Consider the following 13,932-nt stretch of genomic DNA (forward strand, 5'->3'; position numbering starts at 1 on the left):
TCCGCCACGTTTTAGTGACATCAAGACATCAGCTCAATTCCCCCGTCCGTTGCCATTTTTCCGGTCTGAAAGCAAACTAAACGAAACACATGTTATTTTGAGAGAACATGGGCCGGTAGCGATCTAATCCTGTCCACCTTTGTTAACAATCAGTAGAGGTACAAAGTATAAAGAAGCTTGGTATGGGCCATCTAATGGCTTTGCTGCGATTGCCGCACCCTATTGATAGCCAAGATAGGCAGGGCAGGCGAGTACATCCAAGGTAGGTGGACATCGGACGATTTGTTTCGTGATTGCTGTCAAGAAAGGGATAAGAATCTTGGCGTTTATCTCCATTCGGGGTTCTTCATCTTGTTCAACTCCAGCCCGCAGATTACCGTGACTCGTTTGTCAAAGCTAGCGGCAGCCGTTAATCTTCATTTCCCTCATTCTGGAAGGAAATAATCTCCGTGGCACTTCCGTAATTTTGACACACCCCTACATCTGATCACCCCACGCAAAATTTTGTGCCAACGTCAACTTGACTCTAGCCGAATTATCAAGACAACTCTACTGTAGAATCTTGGGGAATCAATTACAATTGGAAGCAAGAGAAAAAGCAATTGACCTGTCTGATCTGCCAAGACCGGCGGCGTCTCGCATAGGTGAGCATTCGGCACCAACAATTCTACGAGTCAGCGACAGAGGTGAGGGCTTTAGCGGGATTTTCTTCCCTTCACGCCAAGCGGGTACAGGTTTTGAAGACACAGCCTGGTTGCATCTACCGCCAAGGGATCACAGTCCGTTTTCTTCGATTTTCACGCAATCAATCCCAGTCCAAGGTAGTAGGTACATGTCACTGCCGTCCGTCTACCAAAAGACCCCCGACAGTAAATTCCATCTATCCAGCGTAAGAACTCCGTTCCGCTTCGTGCGATTAATTGACCTTGGTACCTAACGTCGCGCACGAATCAATTGGCATCGAAAATACAGACATGTGAGGCTGACGGGTCGGAATTGACACGCAGCAGCACACATTACTCACGACAACACAGCTGCAGGTATCCTCGACCTTCCTAGCCTGCGCTAGCGACAAGCAATTCTTTTTTTCCTGGCGCCGTCGCCCGCCACGTCCGTCACTGTTGACTGATTCCTGGAGACAAACCGCGGCCATCAATTAAACATTGGGCGCTACCGTTTTTGACGCTAAGCACAGCCCGCTTATCGGTACCTATGGTGCAGCACAGCACAGTACGGTACTTTTGCTCGGCGCGCATCAATCAAGCCTTGATCACCAGCGCAGAAATTTCAAAGTCTCGTCCAGCACGGTAAGCAGCGCAGTCTACGCGCTAACCCTTGACGGTCTCTCCCCCACCGTTTGGCTCGCAGGCGTCTCGTCACTCCAGTTCCCACCAACCCGGTGATTGCTTTGTTTCTGCCCGGCGGCTCCTGCAACCACGGGCGAGTCAATCGATCGAACGACGCCAAAAATCCTCTTTTATCTTGCTTTCTCACATCATAGACAACCAAACAGGCACGACAAGACGCCACGCCACGCCCGCACCCACATCACATTCACACAACACACGGCGCGAAGACAGCCAGCGCCATAGGGCAGACTCATTCACTCCCACGTTTCCCAAGATAAACGTCCGTGCGGCATCCGTACGTGTCGTCGTCCACTTTTCGCCCTGTCCCGGCCCTGTCCACCGCCCCTTTGACCACAACCGCCAGGCAGGCCCCGGACAGGCCAGGTCTCTGGAAATTAGGCATTGCAACCCGGGCCCAGATTATCGCCAGTTCCCATTCGCCTCCTGTTGAGCTCGCAAAAGGTATGTGTTTTCTTGCTCCGCACAAGTGCGTTGCTGCTACTGGCCCAACTCGAACCCATCCCCATCGAAGTATCGAACTTTTCCGTCGCTCATTCTCTGCTAGGCGCCCCTCTGTGGAGATGGCATATTGAAAGATCATCATCTGCCCCTTGCCCTGCCTGCCCTGCCCTGCCCCTGGACCGGACCCGAACCACATGGCTCCCTCCCCCTCATACAGTATGCCTGTCCATCCCATCCCGCTCCGCGCATTCGGGATCACCACGACATGACATGACATGGCTAGCTGCCTATGCTTTCCCTTAGACTTTTGTTCTTGTTCTGCATCCTTCCCGTTTCCCGGCCCTTCCGGCCCATGATCCCAAGGGAAAAAAGAACCCCTGCGTCGTAGCTTGCTCTAGCGTCCTTTACCCGACATCCACCTACATATCCACAGTCTGTGTGCCTTCTGCTGACCAGGGGTGGGCACACTATACTTTAAATTTTCTTTCTGTCCTCTACTCCCATCAGTCCCACCGCCTCACTCCTTCTGCAGTGTCGTCTTTATACGATACCATCACAGGCCCTCAGCTCCCGCCGCATCCCGCGAGCGAGACGAGGGACTGGACCACCGACTGACCGCAATGAGCAACGCAGGCTCTCGTCACAGCGGGCTCGGCACCGACGTCTCCCGCTTCTCCGATTCTGAGAACGAAGAACAGTCGCCCGGCGCCTCGCTCAAGTCCCCCTCGGACAACATCTTCTCGGGCGTCTACCGTGGTATCAAGAAGAGCAGAGACGACATCGCGAAGCTCGCCCGTCAGCCATCCCAGCTTGGGCTGAAATCCTTTTCCTCCTTCCGATCCGCCCCCGCGAACCAACATGCTCGCAACCTGAGCCTGCAAAACAGCCTCGAGAAACCCTTGCCGCCAGAGCCCCAGCCCGGATCGACATATTCATCCCAGCCCGGCTCCCCCTTGACCCCGACTCCCACCTCGCAGGCCCAAGCTGGCAGCATCGACGGCCTTGTGCAACAATCGCGACCAAAATTCGAGCGAACAAATACCATGGACTCGATGAATTCCATGACATCCGTCTCGTCAGTAGAAATGCCACAGATGAGGGCCAACCAGAGGAAACAGCCTGGCGACCTGAGCCTAAGCAGTAGTTTTGCCAGCTTGGCCAGCCAGTCTACACAGGAAGACCCTCGGGAAAGGGAGACCACAACACCTCGAAGTGCCGGCCCCCAGTCCGCAGGACCTTCGCCCCAGGTTGCCCAGACCAGAACTCCCGTCATTGGCCCTGCCGTCGGAACTCCCTCGTCTTCGGCCCCGCACCCCTCGGGTTTGATGTGCAACGTACACAGAACGACGGGGCGCGAGCCACACCCGCTAGTGGGAGCAACCACAACCGTGCTAGGGGACAAGCTGTACGTCTTTGGAGGCAGGATACTTTCGCGGAGCCGCCCCGCACCCCTGACGGCGGATCTCTACGAGCTAGACCTGATTAGGCGACATTGGACGAAGCTCGAGACCACCGGAGATGTTCCGCGGCCGCGATACTTCCACTCAATGTGCGCGCTGGGCGACACGAAGCTTGTCTGCTATGGGGGTATGTCGCCCATGCAGACCTCGTCTAGCCCATCTGCTCAGGATGGATCCCCCGAGGTTACAGTCATGTCGGACGTTCACATTTACGATGTTGCTACCAAAAAATGGACCTTCATTCCCACCCCAGACGCCCCCCAAGGGCGATACGCACACTGTGCATGCATTCTGCCATCTTCAGCTGCTTTTTCGTCACATCGGGCATCCTTGTCCGCATTACAACACAACCCATCCACCGGTGCCAATGAGGGGAGGATTGGCATCAACATCGATGGCACAGGTGGCGCCGAGATGATAATCGTTGGAGGCCAGGACGGAAACAACCACTACATTGAGCAAATCAGTGTATTCAACCTGAGGAGTCTAAAGTGGACCTCGACGCAGCCACTCGGGAAGCAATGCGGTGCCTATAGAAGTGTCGTCGCGCCGTTGCCGGTGTCGGTCACGGCCAAGATTGGGCAGACCAGCTTGACTTCGATGAAGCAAAGGCAAGACGGGGGCATCAGCCAAGAGGCTCGCGAGCCAGGCTCTTCGATGCTCATCTACTCGAATTACAACTTCCTCGACGTCAAGCTCGAGCTTCAGATCCGGGCGAGCGACGGCAGCTTGACAGAGAGGTCCATGTCTGGAGCATATACGCCGCCTGGACTTCGTTTCCCCAATGGCGGTATCATCGACACACACTTTGTTGTTAGCGGCACGTACCTGACCTCATCAAAACAAGAATACGCGCTATGGGCGCTCGACCTCAGGAACCTGACCTGGTCTAGAATTGATGCCGGCGGCAGCGTCTTTAGCCAGGGCAGCTGGAACAGAGGAGTCCTGTGGAACAGGAGAAACACGTTTGTAATTCTGGGTAATCGTAAAAGAAGTTTGGTGGACGACTACAACCACCGGCGGCTCAACTTCTCCAACGTGTGCATGGTCGAACTGGAGGCGTTTGGCTTTTACGACAACCCCAGGAGAACGTCGCCAATGTCGGGATTCGTCTCGGCAAGCAGTCCCTATACAAGTCCTGGCTTGAGCCTAGCCCGGAAGGCAGGCTGCACGGCAGGAGGTCGCTTCCACTCCCGAGCATCTGAAGAGTTGGGCGAAAAGGCACTCGTACTACGGGAGCTTGCCGACATGGATATCCTGTGCATCGGCGGTGAGCGCATTCCTGTTAACAGCCGTATCGTGGCTCGAAGATGGGGCCCGTACTTTGTGCAACTTCTACGCGAGGGAACAGCAACACAGGACGGGGGCGATATCTCAACTCTGCGCACCGCTGGCCACGGTATGCGATCGAATTCTGTCAGCACCATGATACAACCCAACAGCCGCAACACCATGGAAAGTACCATGTCTATGACAAATTCCATGGCTTCGGGTTCAAGCAACGCTAGCATGAAGCCACCGAGCACGGCTGCGACAAGCGTTTCTGGCAGCATGATGAGTCCCCATGGTGTTGCCATCGATCCCACAACAGTCAACACGGCACCGACGCCACGGACGCTACCGCCGAGCTCACGTCCCAGGTGCATGTACCTCCCGCACACTTACCTGACCATCCAGGCTTTGTTACACTACTTGTACACCAGCAGTCTCGCACCGCCAAGCTCCCCCTTGTGCACGCCGCAAATCCTATGTAGTCTGCTGCAGATTGCTCGGCCGTACCGGATTGATGGGCTCCTTGAGGCTGTTATCGAAAGGCTGCACACCCTTCTCGATAGCAGAAACGCAGCCGCCGTATTCAACGCCACTGCCATGGCAGCTGGTGGTGGGCGCGGCATCGACGGATCGTTGAACCCCAACTTCTTCGTGCCCATCGGCGGGTTGGAGACGCTCAGCCCAACTACCGACTCTTCCGGCGAAATGGGCGGCAAGCAGTCGTCCGACTCGCAACAAATGAGTCGTCTCAACACTGCAACGCCGACGGCGGGCAATAGACCCGAGAGTGCCGAGATGTCAGCGACGGCCAGCGTATCGGGTGGCAGCGAATGGAGCTCCGAGATGGGTGAAGACAGCGACCGCGGCGGCAGCGGGACGGCGAGAGAGGTCTGGAATGGTGAGCTCAGCAGTGTCATTGGGCTACAGAAGCGTGGGCTCAGAGGTTTGATGGAAGGCCGGCGGATGAGGGATAGGGCGGGAACGACCAGTACCGTTGCTGTCAGCGGGATGGAGAGAGAAAGGACCGGCAGCGTTGCCAACGTTGGTGCCGGTCGAAACGGTGCCGGGTTGGGTCTGGGTATCGCCGGTGGTAACTAGTAGCCGGCCATATGGGGCTGGTTGAGAGCTGGCTGCCAGGTCGACTCTGATTTCCTTGCATGATTTGATGAGCATTTCACGGTCGACAAAGCACATTTTGCATATTCTCTGTCTATTTTATCTTATTCCCTGTCTGGGTTCACGTATATTTATTATCTTTGTGGCCAGTGCTTGTCGACATGCTGCGTTTATGATATCCAGCGGGCTGTCCAGGTTTCGCTCATCGCCTCTGAACTTGTGGACGCGATCATGGCAACTGTCTTGGCAGAATCACCAAAGGTCTAGATCACGCTGCATGCTGCCATTGACCGGCTTGCGGACCGATCACAACTTTTCTCATCAACCCCCGCGTGAGTGTACCACGGTTCATATGCTGAAGATTGTGTGTCGCGTCCATCAATCGTAACATTAGAGGCACCTTATTGGGCATTTCAAAGCGCGTGGATCGCTGGCAGTCAGACAATCTGTGTGCCGGGCTGTCAACTCTGGGACTGAAATTAGCCGGTGGTGGGTAAAAGGGCCGTCAAGCTCCGTCGACAGCGTCATGGCCGTATTGGGAGTTGTGATGTTCTTTGTGATGGAGCGGAATTGAGCCAAATTCGCACTTGTTTTGAAGATAAAAGATGCTGCTTGCTCATTTCATCCCCATGAACAAATATCCTGACGTTTCCTTGGTACGCCTGCCTGTCTTGGATCTCAACAGCTATCCATCCCCAAAAGAGTCGCCATCATGAAGCTCACACTGGCAATCGCGCTTGTTGCAGCTGTGACTGCAGCACCATCTCCAGCCCCACACTGTACGTCCTCCTGCATGTCCTGGAGTTCTGTGATGTACAGCTGACCAAGGCCACCGGTACAAATAGACACGTTCCCCAAGCTCAGCGGAAGTGCAGACTGGCAATACATACGCAAGACGGCCAACTTTCAGTCCAACGGCCCCGTCACTGATGTGAACAGTGATGCGATCCGGTGCTACGAGGCCGGATCCGTGGGTGGGACCAAGACCATGAACGTCCAGGCGGGAGGGCAAATCACGTTTGGCGCCGCACCAAACATCTTCCATATCGGGCCCTTGAGCGGGTACATGGCCAAGGTTCCTGCGGGACAGACGGCCGACCGTTGGGATGGCAAGGGTGCCGTCTGGTTCAAGGTGTACCAGGAGATGCCGAGCGGAACTCAGGGCGGACTGCAGTTTGCCAGCAACAGTGGGTTTTTTTTGCCATTTCGCATCCTCTGGCTCTCCGTTGCTTTCCTGTCGTTTTTGCATCGAGTGGATGATAACACAACCAACCCAAAAACATAGACAAGGGAACCGTCAGCTTCACGATCCCAATGTGCATCGCCAGCGGCGAGTACCTGTTCCGGGTAGAGCATGTTGCGCTGCACGGTGCCGGGCAGATGAACGGTGCTCAGTTCTACATCAGCTGCGCGCAGATCAACGTCCAGGGCGGTGCTGGTTCCAAGACGCCAAGTGGGCTGGTCAGCTTCCCCGGAGCATACAAGGCCACCGACCCTGGATTGCTGATCAACATTTACAACACCAACCGGTACACCCCTGCCGGACCAGCAGTGTTTACTTGCTAGTGAGTTCAGGCCAGCTGTACGGTGGGTGACTTTACGAGTCGAGGGGACATGCCGTATGAGGTATAGGAGTAGGGATAAGAGTGGTAGAAGTAGTAGTAGTAGTAGTAAATATTAAGTCTATGGGGTTTTGTACTGCCTTTCGTGTTCCTGGCCAACCCTCCCAAGTCTATCTAGGTCGTATCGGAATCCGAGTCCATTCCAGATGTTGCAAAAGCTCGATGGGGAACAGCAACTCCAAATCATCACTGCCTGACGATCAAGCTCGTAGTCACGCCAGAAATGACAAACTCCTTGGGACCCACGTAGCTCTGGGTGCCAGTCTGGTCCCTGGCAAAGTCTCCAGTCGAAAAGACGCGAGCCGCGTGCACCTTTTGCACACCTCTCTCCCAGCCTGACGTCCAGGTGAACGAGAGAAAGGCGGGACGGCTGGGGCCCTCGGCAGTGAAGGAAAAGACTGCGTTGGGGTCCGAGCAGCTCTCGTTGGGGACGGACGGGATGGTGGTGGCGGCCTGGGTGGTGGCGGTGCAGACCAGAGGTGGAGAGGAAGCGCTGGAGCGGACCTCAAAGGTGAGGCTGTTTGATAGTAGCGGTTAGATGAGGTTTGCAGACGGAAGGGGAGGGGAGTGTGTGAGGGCCTTACAAGCAAGTTGTGCCACGGGGCTGGCATTGGAGGTTGGTGACCTTGACCGAGACCGACTCGGGAGCCTGGCGCGGGCTGATGGCGGCCGCCGAGGCGGTGCTGAGAAGGGCGGCGAGCGGGGTGAGGAACTTCATCCTGTTAGACTGGTAATGGTGTCCCAAGAGGCTGGAGTTGAAGTCTTGACGGGTGATGGAAGCTGCGAGGCCGGTGAGGTGAGGCTGCTTGTCTGGCGGTGTCTTTTGGAATAGGATGTCCCCTTGATCGAGAGGAGGCACGAGTATTTATACTTGATTGATGTCGACGTTTGAGCCCGACCATGATGATATGATGTTGATGTTACGATATAGCATGTCAGCAGCAATGTTGCATTGCAAATAGGCCCTTGCCTCGTGTTTCGTGTTGAACCGGTCCATCAATTCTCGTAATGGCGTGCCCAGAGACACTATGCTGTCTGCCTAGATGCTCCTTTGTTGGGTTTTGCAAGGGAAACGGCCGCTCCGGGGTTCCACCCAAGCGCATTCACGAGTTGGTTCCTTGCCACAATGGACGCGGTAGAGCGGAAAGCGGCCTCGACGAGTTCATATTGAATGCTTAGAGATGCTTAGAGGCGCTTTTCGTCAGCAGAGTGCTTATTCAGCCCTGATCGTGTTGAACCATTTTGGTACGAGCCAGGCTATTTGATTGGACGGGCGGGAGGACGATGGTGTTTCCTAATTGGGGAATCTGGACTTGTCCTGCACCAGAACCCTAACTTTGTAGGCAGTGGAGGAGAGGTAGGCTTTGTTTTGTCACCCCGCTCCCGTTAAAATGCCGGTTTTGGTTGGTGACAGTGACGGCAACGCGCCAAGCTGTGCTGCACTGAATACCCACTGTCCCGTCCCACATTCGGTACCTCCGCGTCGCTGCCTCTGGACCTGAATTCAACGGAACAAGCACAAACCCCCAATCACTGCCAATCAACACTCGACTACACCACTCAACATGGCCACACCATCGTCTTTGCCATACCACGAACCCTCAATTACGACAATAATCATACTCTCCGGCTTCCTGATTCTTCTCAATGCGATCAACTATGGTCTCGACAAGCTTGTTTATTGCGGCCTCATCGGTCAAGTCTTCCTCGGTATAGCCTGGGGCACACCGGGCGCAGGATGGCTCTCGGAGGAGATGGAGCACTCAATCGTACAGCTTGGCTATCTCGGCCTGATACTTGTGGTTTATGAGGGCGGTCTTTCCACAGACTTTCGATCGCTCAAGGCAAACCTGCTACTGTCCACAGCCGTCGCCATCACCGGTATCGCACTCCCGATGGCCTTTTCCTTTGCGCTCGCCTCGATGCTCGGCGCGTCGCCTCTGCAAGCATTCACTGCCGGTGCAGCTTTGTGCTCCACCAGTCTGGGCACCACTTTTACGGTTCTTGGCACCAGTGGGCTGGTGACAACGCGGATGGGCGTTGTCCTCACTAGCGCCGCCATGATGGACGACGTCGTCGGTCTGATCATGGTTCAAGTGGTCTCAAACCTGAGTGGCAGTGCCGGCAACTTTGAGCCCGTCACGGTGATACGGCCGGTTTTTGTTTCCCTGGGACTGACAGTCTTGCTTCCTTTGCTGTGCAGATTCCTGATCCGACCAGGGACGCTTCATCTGAACGCAGCGCGCATCAAAAGCCCAGGCTCTAGCCTTGATCGCCTGTTGAGACTGCCGCAGACATCACTCACCATACACACAGGCTGTCTCCTGGGACTGGTCATCGTGGGGACATATGCGGGGACATCCGGGCTGCTTTCCGCGTACGTCGCTGGCGCGTCGATCAGCTGGTGGGATTCCGAGGTACCTCATGTCCCAACGCACACTGCCCAAGAGAAGCAACATGAACCGCCGACGAAACAAACAAACGAGCCGAAATCAAACCAAGCGACGGAATCAGGCGTTCTGGCAGGGCCTCCCGCCTCGGGTCAACGCCAACTGCCAGATGAGTCCGTTCGCAACAGTGGTACCGAAATCTACGAGCACTATTACAGCAAGGCCGTGTCTATTATTTTGTCACCCTTTTTCTTTGTAAGTTTACCGTCGCCTCTCCATACAGAGTGTCCCTTTTACCCTTGCTGACCACTGCATGCCAACTAGGCTTCAATCGGTTTCTCTGTTCCCATTAGTCAGATGTTCTCGGGTCCCATAGTGTGGAAAGGTGTAGTGTACACTCTTTTGATGATACTAGGTAAGCTGATCTGCGGCGTCTGGTTGCTGTCTTTTGTGAGTCCCTTGAGATCTCTTCAGCGCCTGGTCAGGACGCTTTCTCGCTCGGGACACGAGGTTTCAATCGTGACGCCGGGGGCACAATGCACGCAAGATGTGCCTCGCCCAAGCAACGAGCAGGCCGCATCGGGCACACAACCTACCGACCCAAGCCACAACACCCCTGAACGAGCGGCCATGGCCGAGACCCAATCCACCGATTCGCCCACCAACAACGCATCTCCAGATCCTGAAATGCCAATCTCTACATATCCAGCCTGCATCCTCGGGTGTGCCATGGTGGCACGTGGCGAGATTGGCTTTTTGATCTCAGCCCTGGCCGAAAGCACCGGCATCTTCAGCGGACAGGCTGGCGCCCCCGAACGGCCTTCAGAGCTCTTTCTTATCGTGACCTGGGCAATCACGCTTTGCACCATAATTGGGCCACTTTGTGTTGGTCTCCTTGTGAATAGAGTAAAAAGGCTGGAGAGGAAGTCAAGAGGGGGAAAACACAACGTGCTTGGGGCGTGGGGCGTCCAGCAAAGCAAATGCGCCTGACAAGCATTGTCTCCATGATGACTGCAAAATAGCCATCTTGGCATGGTGGTTTATTCGTGGCGTGTGCTTGTCGCATGTCATGAAGTCACAAACGCATAGATCTATGTAGCGTGTAGAAGAAGGTTGACATACACCTTCCGTAGCTACCATTTTATCATTGTCGCATCTCCATGGGGCTCGGGAAATACTGCTCCCTTGTAATCTTTGAGTGCTTCCATAAGCCTAGGGTCCCCTTTGCTCAAAGGTGTTCGGGTTTTGCCTTGGTCTAGCTCGCCGCCAATAAACTTTCCTTCGCAGCCCTCCTCTGATAGTTGAAAAACAGCTGCCAGTCCCGGGTGCATCCACACTCTTACTGTATTTCCCGGTGATCCAAATCCAGAGCTAATTCCCTCGTTTCCAAATTTCTCCTTCTTGTCTTTCCAAAGAAGAACTTTGCAGAGGTCATACTGGATTTTGGGGGGAGGGTTGGCAGGCTGAGTCGGCAGGCCGGCAAGGATATTGTTGGGCTGAGTAGTTGCCGGTAGAGCAAAGACATTGCTCGGCGCAAATGACAAGACGGCGAGGGCGGCAGTATAAAAACGGGCGAGCTGCATTTTGGCGAGGTGTGACTTGTCAAACTAGCTATAACAATGAATTATTAATTAGGGTTGTAGGGATGAAAGCTGGGAGGAGGACAATAAGGATACAACTTTGCTGGAAGCTGGCCTTATTAGTAGGTAACTATAAAGGGGTACCTAAGAAGTCGAAGCAAGGGATACCTTGTTACGGGCATACCCGGCTACTACTAAATATAATAGCTGCGTTCGTATTAAGCTGTGTCACGGGTAAGTTGTTTTATTTTGGAATTGCTATTTTAGTACCTAGCGCGTCCATATTGAACATTGGCTATGGCCGAATTAATTAAAGTAAACTCTCTCTGCTACTCCAAATCCACGAGACTTTTACCAATGTCGACTGTCGATTCATGATAGGAATGGGAGGAATATTCAGTATCAACGTACATACTACAATGTCAGCTACCCACAAGTTGGAGGCGGCGCGCTGTCAATGCTCCACACCCAAAACGCGAGGACCAGTTCTTTTGATTTCATCTCTACTAGCCAAGGTAGCCTAGGTAAACATGCTGCCTACTACATAGCCGGTGCGGGCCATTCATCCAATACAGCCGCGTCGCCCTCCAGAACAAAAGAAGCCGTCGTCAAGGTCGGCTCGTCAATCGTGATTGTATACTTGCCTGGGTACAGCACCGTGTTTCCCTCCTTGTCGTGCCTCGCGATGTCGCCAAGCGTCCACTTCAGCTCTGCGGTCGCCGTCTGCCCGGGTGTGATGCCGCGGAGACGCGTGTAGGCCGAAAGCGTCTTGATCGGGTACGGTTTCGGTCCATAATCTCCCGACAGGTAAGCGAGCGCCACGTAATCAGAGGTGCGGTTGCCTGTGTTGGTGATGGAGACGGGCAGTGGCGGCGCCTCGCACGTGTCGGGAAACTGGTTTGTGCAGCGGCCGACGAGGTCGGAAATCTTGAGGGTGGCGGGGAAGCTGGTGACAATCTCCGCCTTGAACGTCGTGTAGTGTAGACCAAAGCCAAAGGGCTTGATGGACTTGTTGTACCATCTGTATGTGCGTCCGGGATACTTGCAGGTTGGTCGCAGGTTCATGTCGGTCATGGGGATCTGTTCCGTGTAGCTCGATGGGTATTGTGTCACAGGAAGGCGACCCGCCGGGCTCTCTTGTCCTGTGATTAGCTTCATGACGGCGACACCGCCATCTTGACCTGGCCAGTTCGCCCAAAGGATCGAGCTGATCTCGTCGAGCTCCAACAGGGGCGTATCGTCAAGCTGGTCGCCGAGCAGAGTCACCACGAGCGGTTTGCCGAGCTCGCTCAGCTTCTTCACCAGAGTCAACAAGCATTCTCCACCATTCATGGGTCAGACCCACCTTTGTTAGCGATTCACACCCAAACACACCAATAAGCTTAACAGCTGAAGAATTTTCGCCCTCCGGGCGCCGGTCGTCATGGCCTCACCAGAGGTCTCAAACCGCCGCGCGCGCCCGCAGAGCACGCCGCAGGCTTTGCCGCAGGGCCAGGCCGAGTCAGGACACGTATCTCTCGACACGCGCACCGCTAACGCGCCTGAGCCGGCTGGCCGCGGAAGGTACTCCAGCCTCCCGGCCCTGGCCATCAAAACACTGCAGCAGGAGTTGGAAAACGTGGAAACAGTCGGCAGCTGGCTCGAAGAGGTCTTTGCAGCCAAGCTCGAAAGTTTACAGGCCCCGGAGGACGCCGCGCTTAGGAGAATTGTTCTTGAACTTGACGACGTGATCAGCGGCTGGTTCCTCAGTCGCACCCTCCCTGAAAAAGAGCGTTCGCGCTCCCCGTCGCGTTCGCCGACCAGTTCCAGCGAAAGGCGCAGCATTTTAATTACGAGGACGGGCACGGCGTCGTCGGCCTCTAAAGGCAGAGGCACGCCCACTAACAAATCGGTCACATGGGCCGAGCGAGCCGCCACGCCACCAGCGGCGGCCCCAACGCGAATTTTAACCCCGGCCACGCGCTCGTACCCGATACGTACGACGCCCGGCAATGCACCTGACAGCTCCGCAACTCCCTCCCAATCGGGCCGGGACCGCTCCCAAGCCCCGAAACGTTTGACAGAACAGCCGTCCAACCGCATCCTGATCCGCGTAAATGACAAATTGCGGATGGTGACGAGGGAGCCATACGCGGTAACGACCAAATTGGCCGAGTTGGTCTCGGTGCCACACAGTGAAATCCCAAACGCCAAGCGTACCCCCACGGGCTGGGGTGTTACGGTGGCCTCTGAGGAAACACGGCAAAAACTCCTCAACCCCAGCGCGGTCAAGGCCATTATGGACGCATTGGACGCGCGGGAAGTCACTGTCCCGACAACCTGGCACACATACGCCGTTTCTGGAGTGCCCCGAACGCTCAATTGCCTGGACGGAAGAAAGGACGTACATGAGGTAATCCAGGAGGAGATTACCGTGGCAGCAGGCCAGCAGCCAGTCAACTGGCATATTTCCAAACATGGTTACGACCCACATACGGCTGAGGGCACGTGGATAATGTCCTTCCTTCAACCCGTAAAGCCCTTTCAGCTTTTTGGAGTGTCGAGACGTGCGCGGAAGGTTGAAAAATCACGCAAAATTACACACCACCACGACGGTTGCCAGGGATATTGCGAAATACGTCGCTGCGTACGGCAAGCGCGTTGCGGCATATGTGGTGAAGCAAAACATGCGACAGAGGAAG

The 13,932-nt window shown here is 55.2% G+C and overlaps 6 protein-coding genes across 6 annotated transcripts; 3 read left to right on the top strand and 3 right to left on the bottom strand.

Moving 5' to 3' along the window:
- Positions 1–2,431: 2,431 nt before the first annotated feature.
- On the top strand, positions 2,432–5,641 carry MGG_08255 (uncharacterized protein; the record flags this gene model as incomplete). The annotated part of the gene is made up of 1 exon (XM_003715783.1): positions 2,432–5,641. The coding sequence occupies one exon, from the start codon at positions 2,432–2,434 to the stop codon at positions 5,639–5,641; it is 3,210 nt and encodes a 1,069-aa protein (XP_003715831.1).
- Positions 5,642–6,371: 730 nt separating this feature from the next.
- Positions 6,372–7,399, top strand: MGG_08254 (uncharacterized protein; the record flags this gene model as incomplete). Its single annotated transcript, XM_003715784.1, has 3 exons — positions 6,372–6,438; positions 6,505–6,846; positions 6,945–7,399. The coding sequence occupies 3 exons, from the start codon at positions 6,372–6,374 to the stop codon at positions 7,223–7,225; spliced, it is 690 nt and encodes a 229-aa protein (XP_003715832.1). The 3' UTR covers positions 7,226–7,399.
- Positions 7,294–8,512, bottom strand: MGG_08253 (uncharacterized protein). The gene is made up of 2 exons (XM_003715785.1): positions 7,866–8,512; positions 7,294–7,798 (listed from the first exon to the last, which is right to left on the bottom strand). The coding sequence occupies exons 1-2, from the start codon at positions 7,997–7,999 to the stop codon at positions 7,468–7,470; spliced, it is 465 nt and encodes a 154-aa protein (XP_003715833.1). The 5' UTR covers positions 8,000–8,512; the 3' UTR covers positions 7,294–7,467.
- Positions 8,513–8,797: 285 nt separating this feature from the next.
- Positions 8,798–10,894, top strand: MGG_08252 (uncharacterized protein). Its single transcript, XM_003715786.1, has 2 exons — positions 8,798–9,926; positions 9,996–10,894. Exons 1-2 carry the CDS (start codon positions 8,847–8,849, stop codon positions 10,659–10,661), a joined length of 1,746 nt encoding a protein of 581 aa, XP_003715834.1. The 5' UTR covers positions 8,798–8,846; the 3' UTR covers positions 10,662–10,894.
- On the bottom strand, positions 10,805–11,254 carry MGG_15106 (uncharacterized protein; the record flags this gene model as incomplete). Its single annotated transcript, XM_003715787.1, has 1 exon — positions 10,805–11,254. One exon carries the CDS (start codon positions 11,252–11,254, stop codon positions 10,805–10,807), a length of 450 nt encoding a protein of 149 aa, XP_003715835.1.
- A 537-nt stretch (positions 11,255–11,791) lies between these two features.
- MGG_15961 (uncharacterized protein) lies at positions 11,792–12,583 on the bottom strand (the record flags this gene model as incomplete). Its single annotated transcript, XM_003715788.1, has 1 exon — positions 11,792–12,583. One exon carries the CDS (start codon positions 12,581–12,583, stop codon positions 11,792–11,794), a length of 792 nt encoding a protein of 263 aa, XP_003715836.1.
- Between the last annotated feature and the right edge of the window lie 1,349 nt (positions 12,584–13,932).

The sequence above is a fragment of the Pyricularia oryzae genome, chromosome 2, assembly GCF_000002495.2.
Source record: "Pyricularia oryzae 70-15 chromosome 2, whole genome shotgun sequence".
Lineage (NCBI taxonomy): Eukaryota > Fungi > Ascomycota > Sordariomycetes > Magnaporthales > Pyriculariaceae > Pyricularia > Pyricularia oryzae.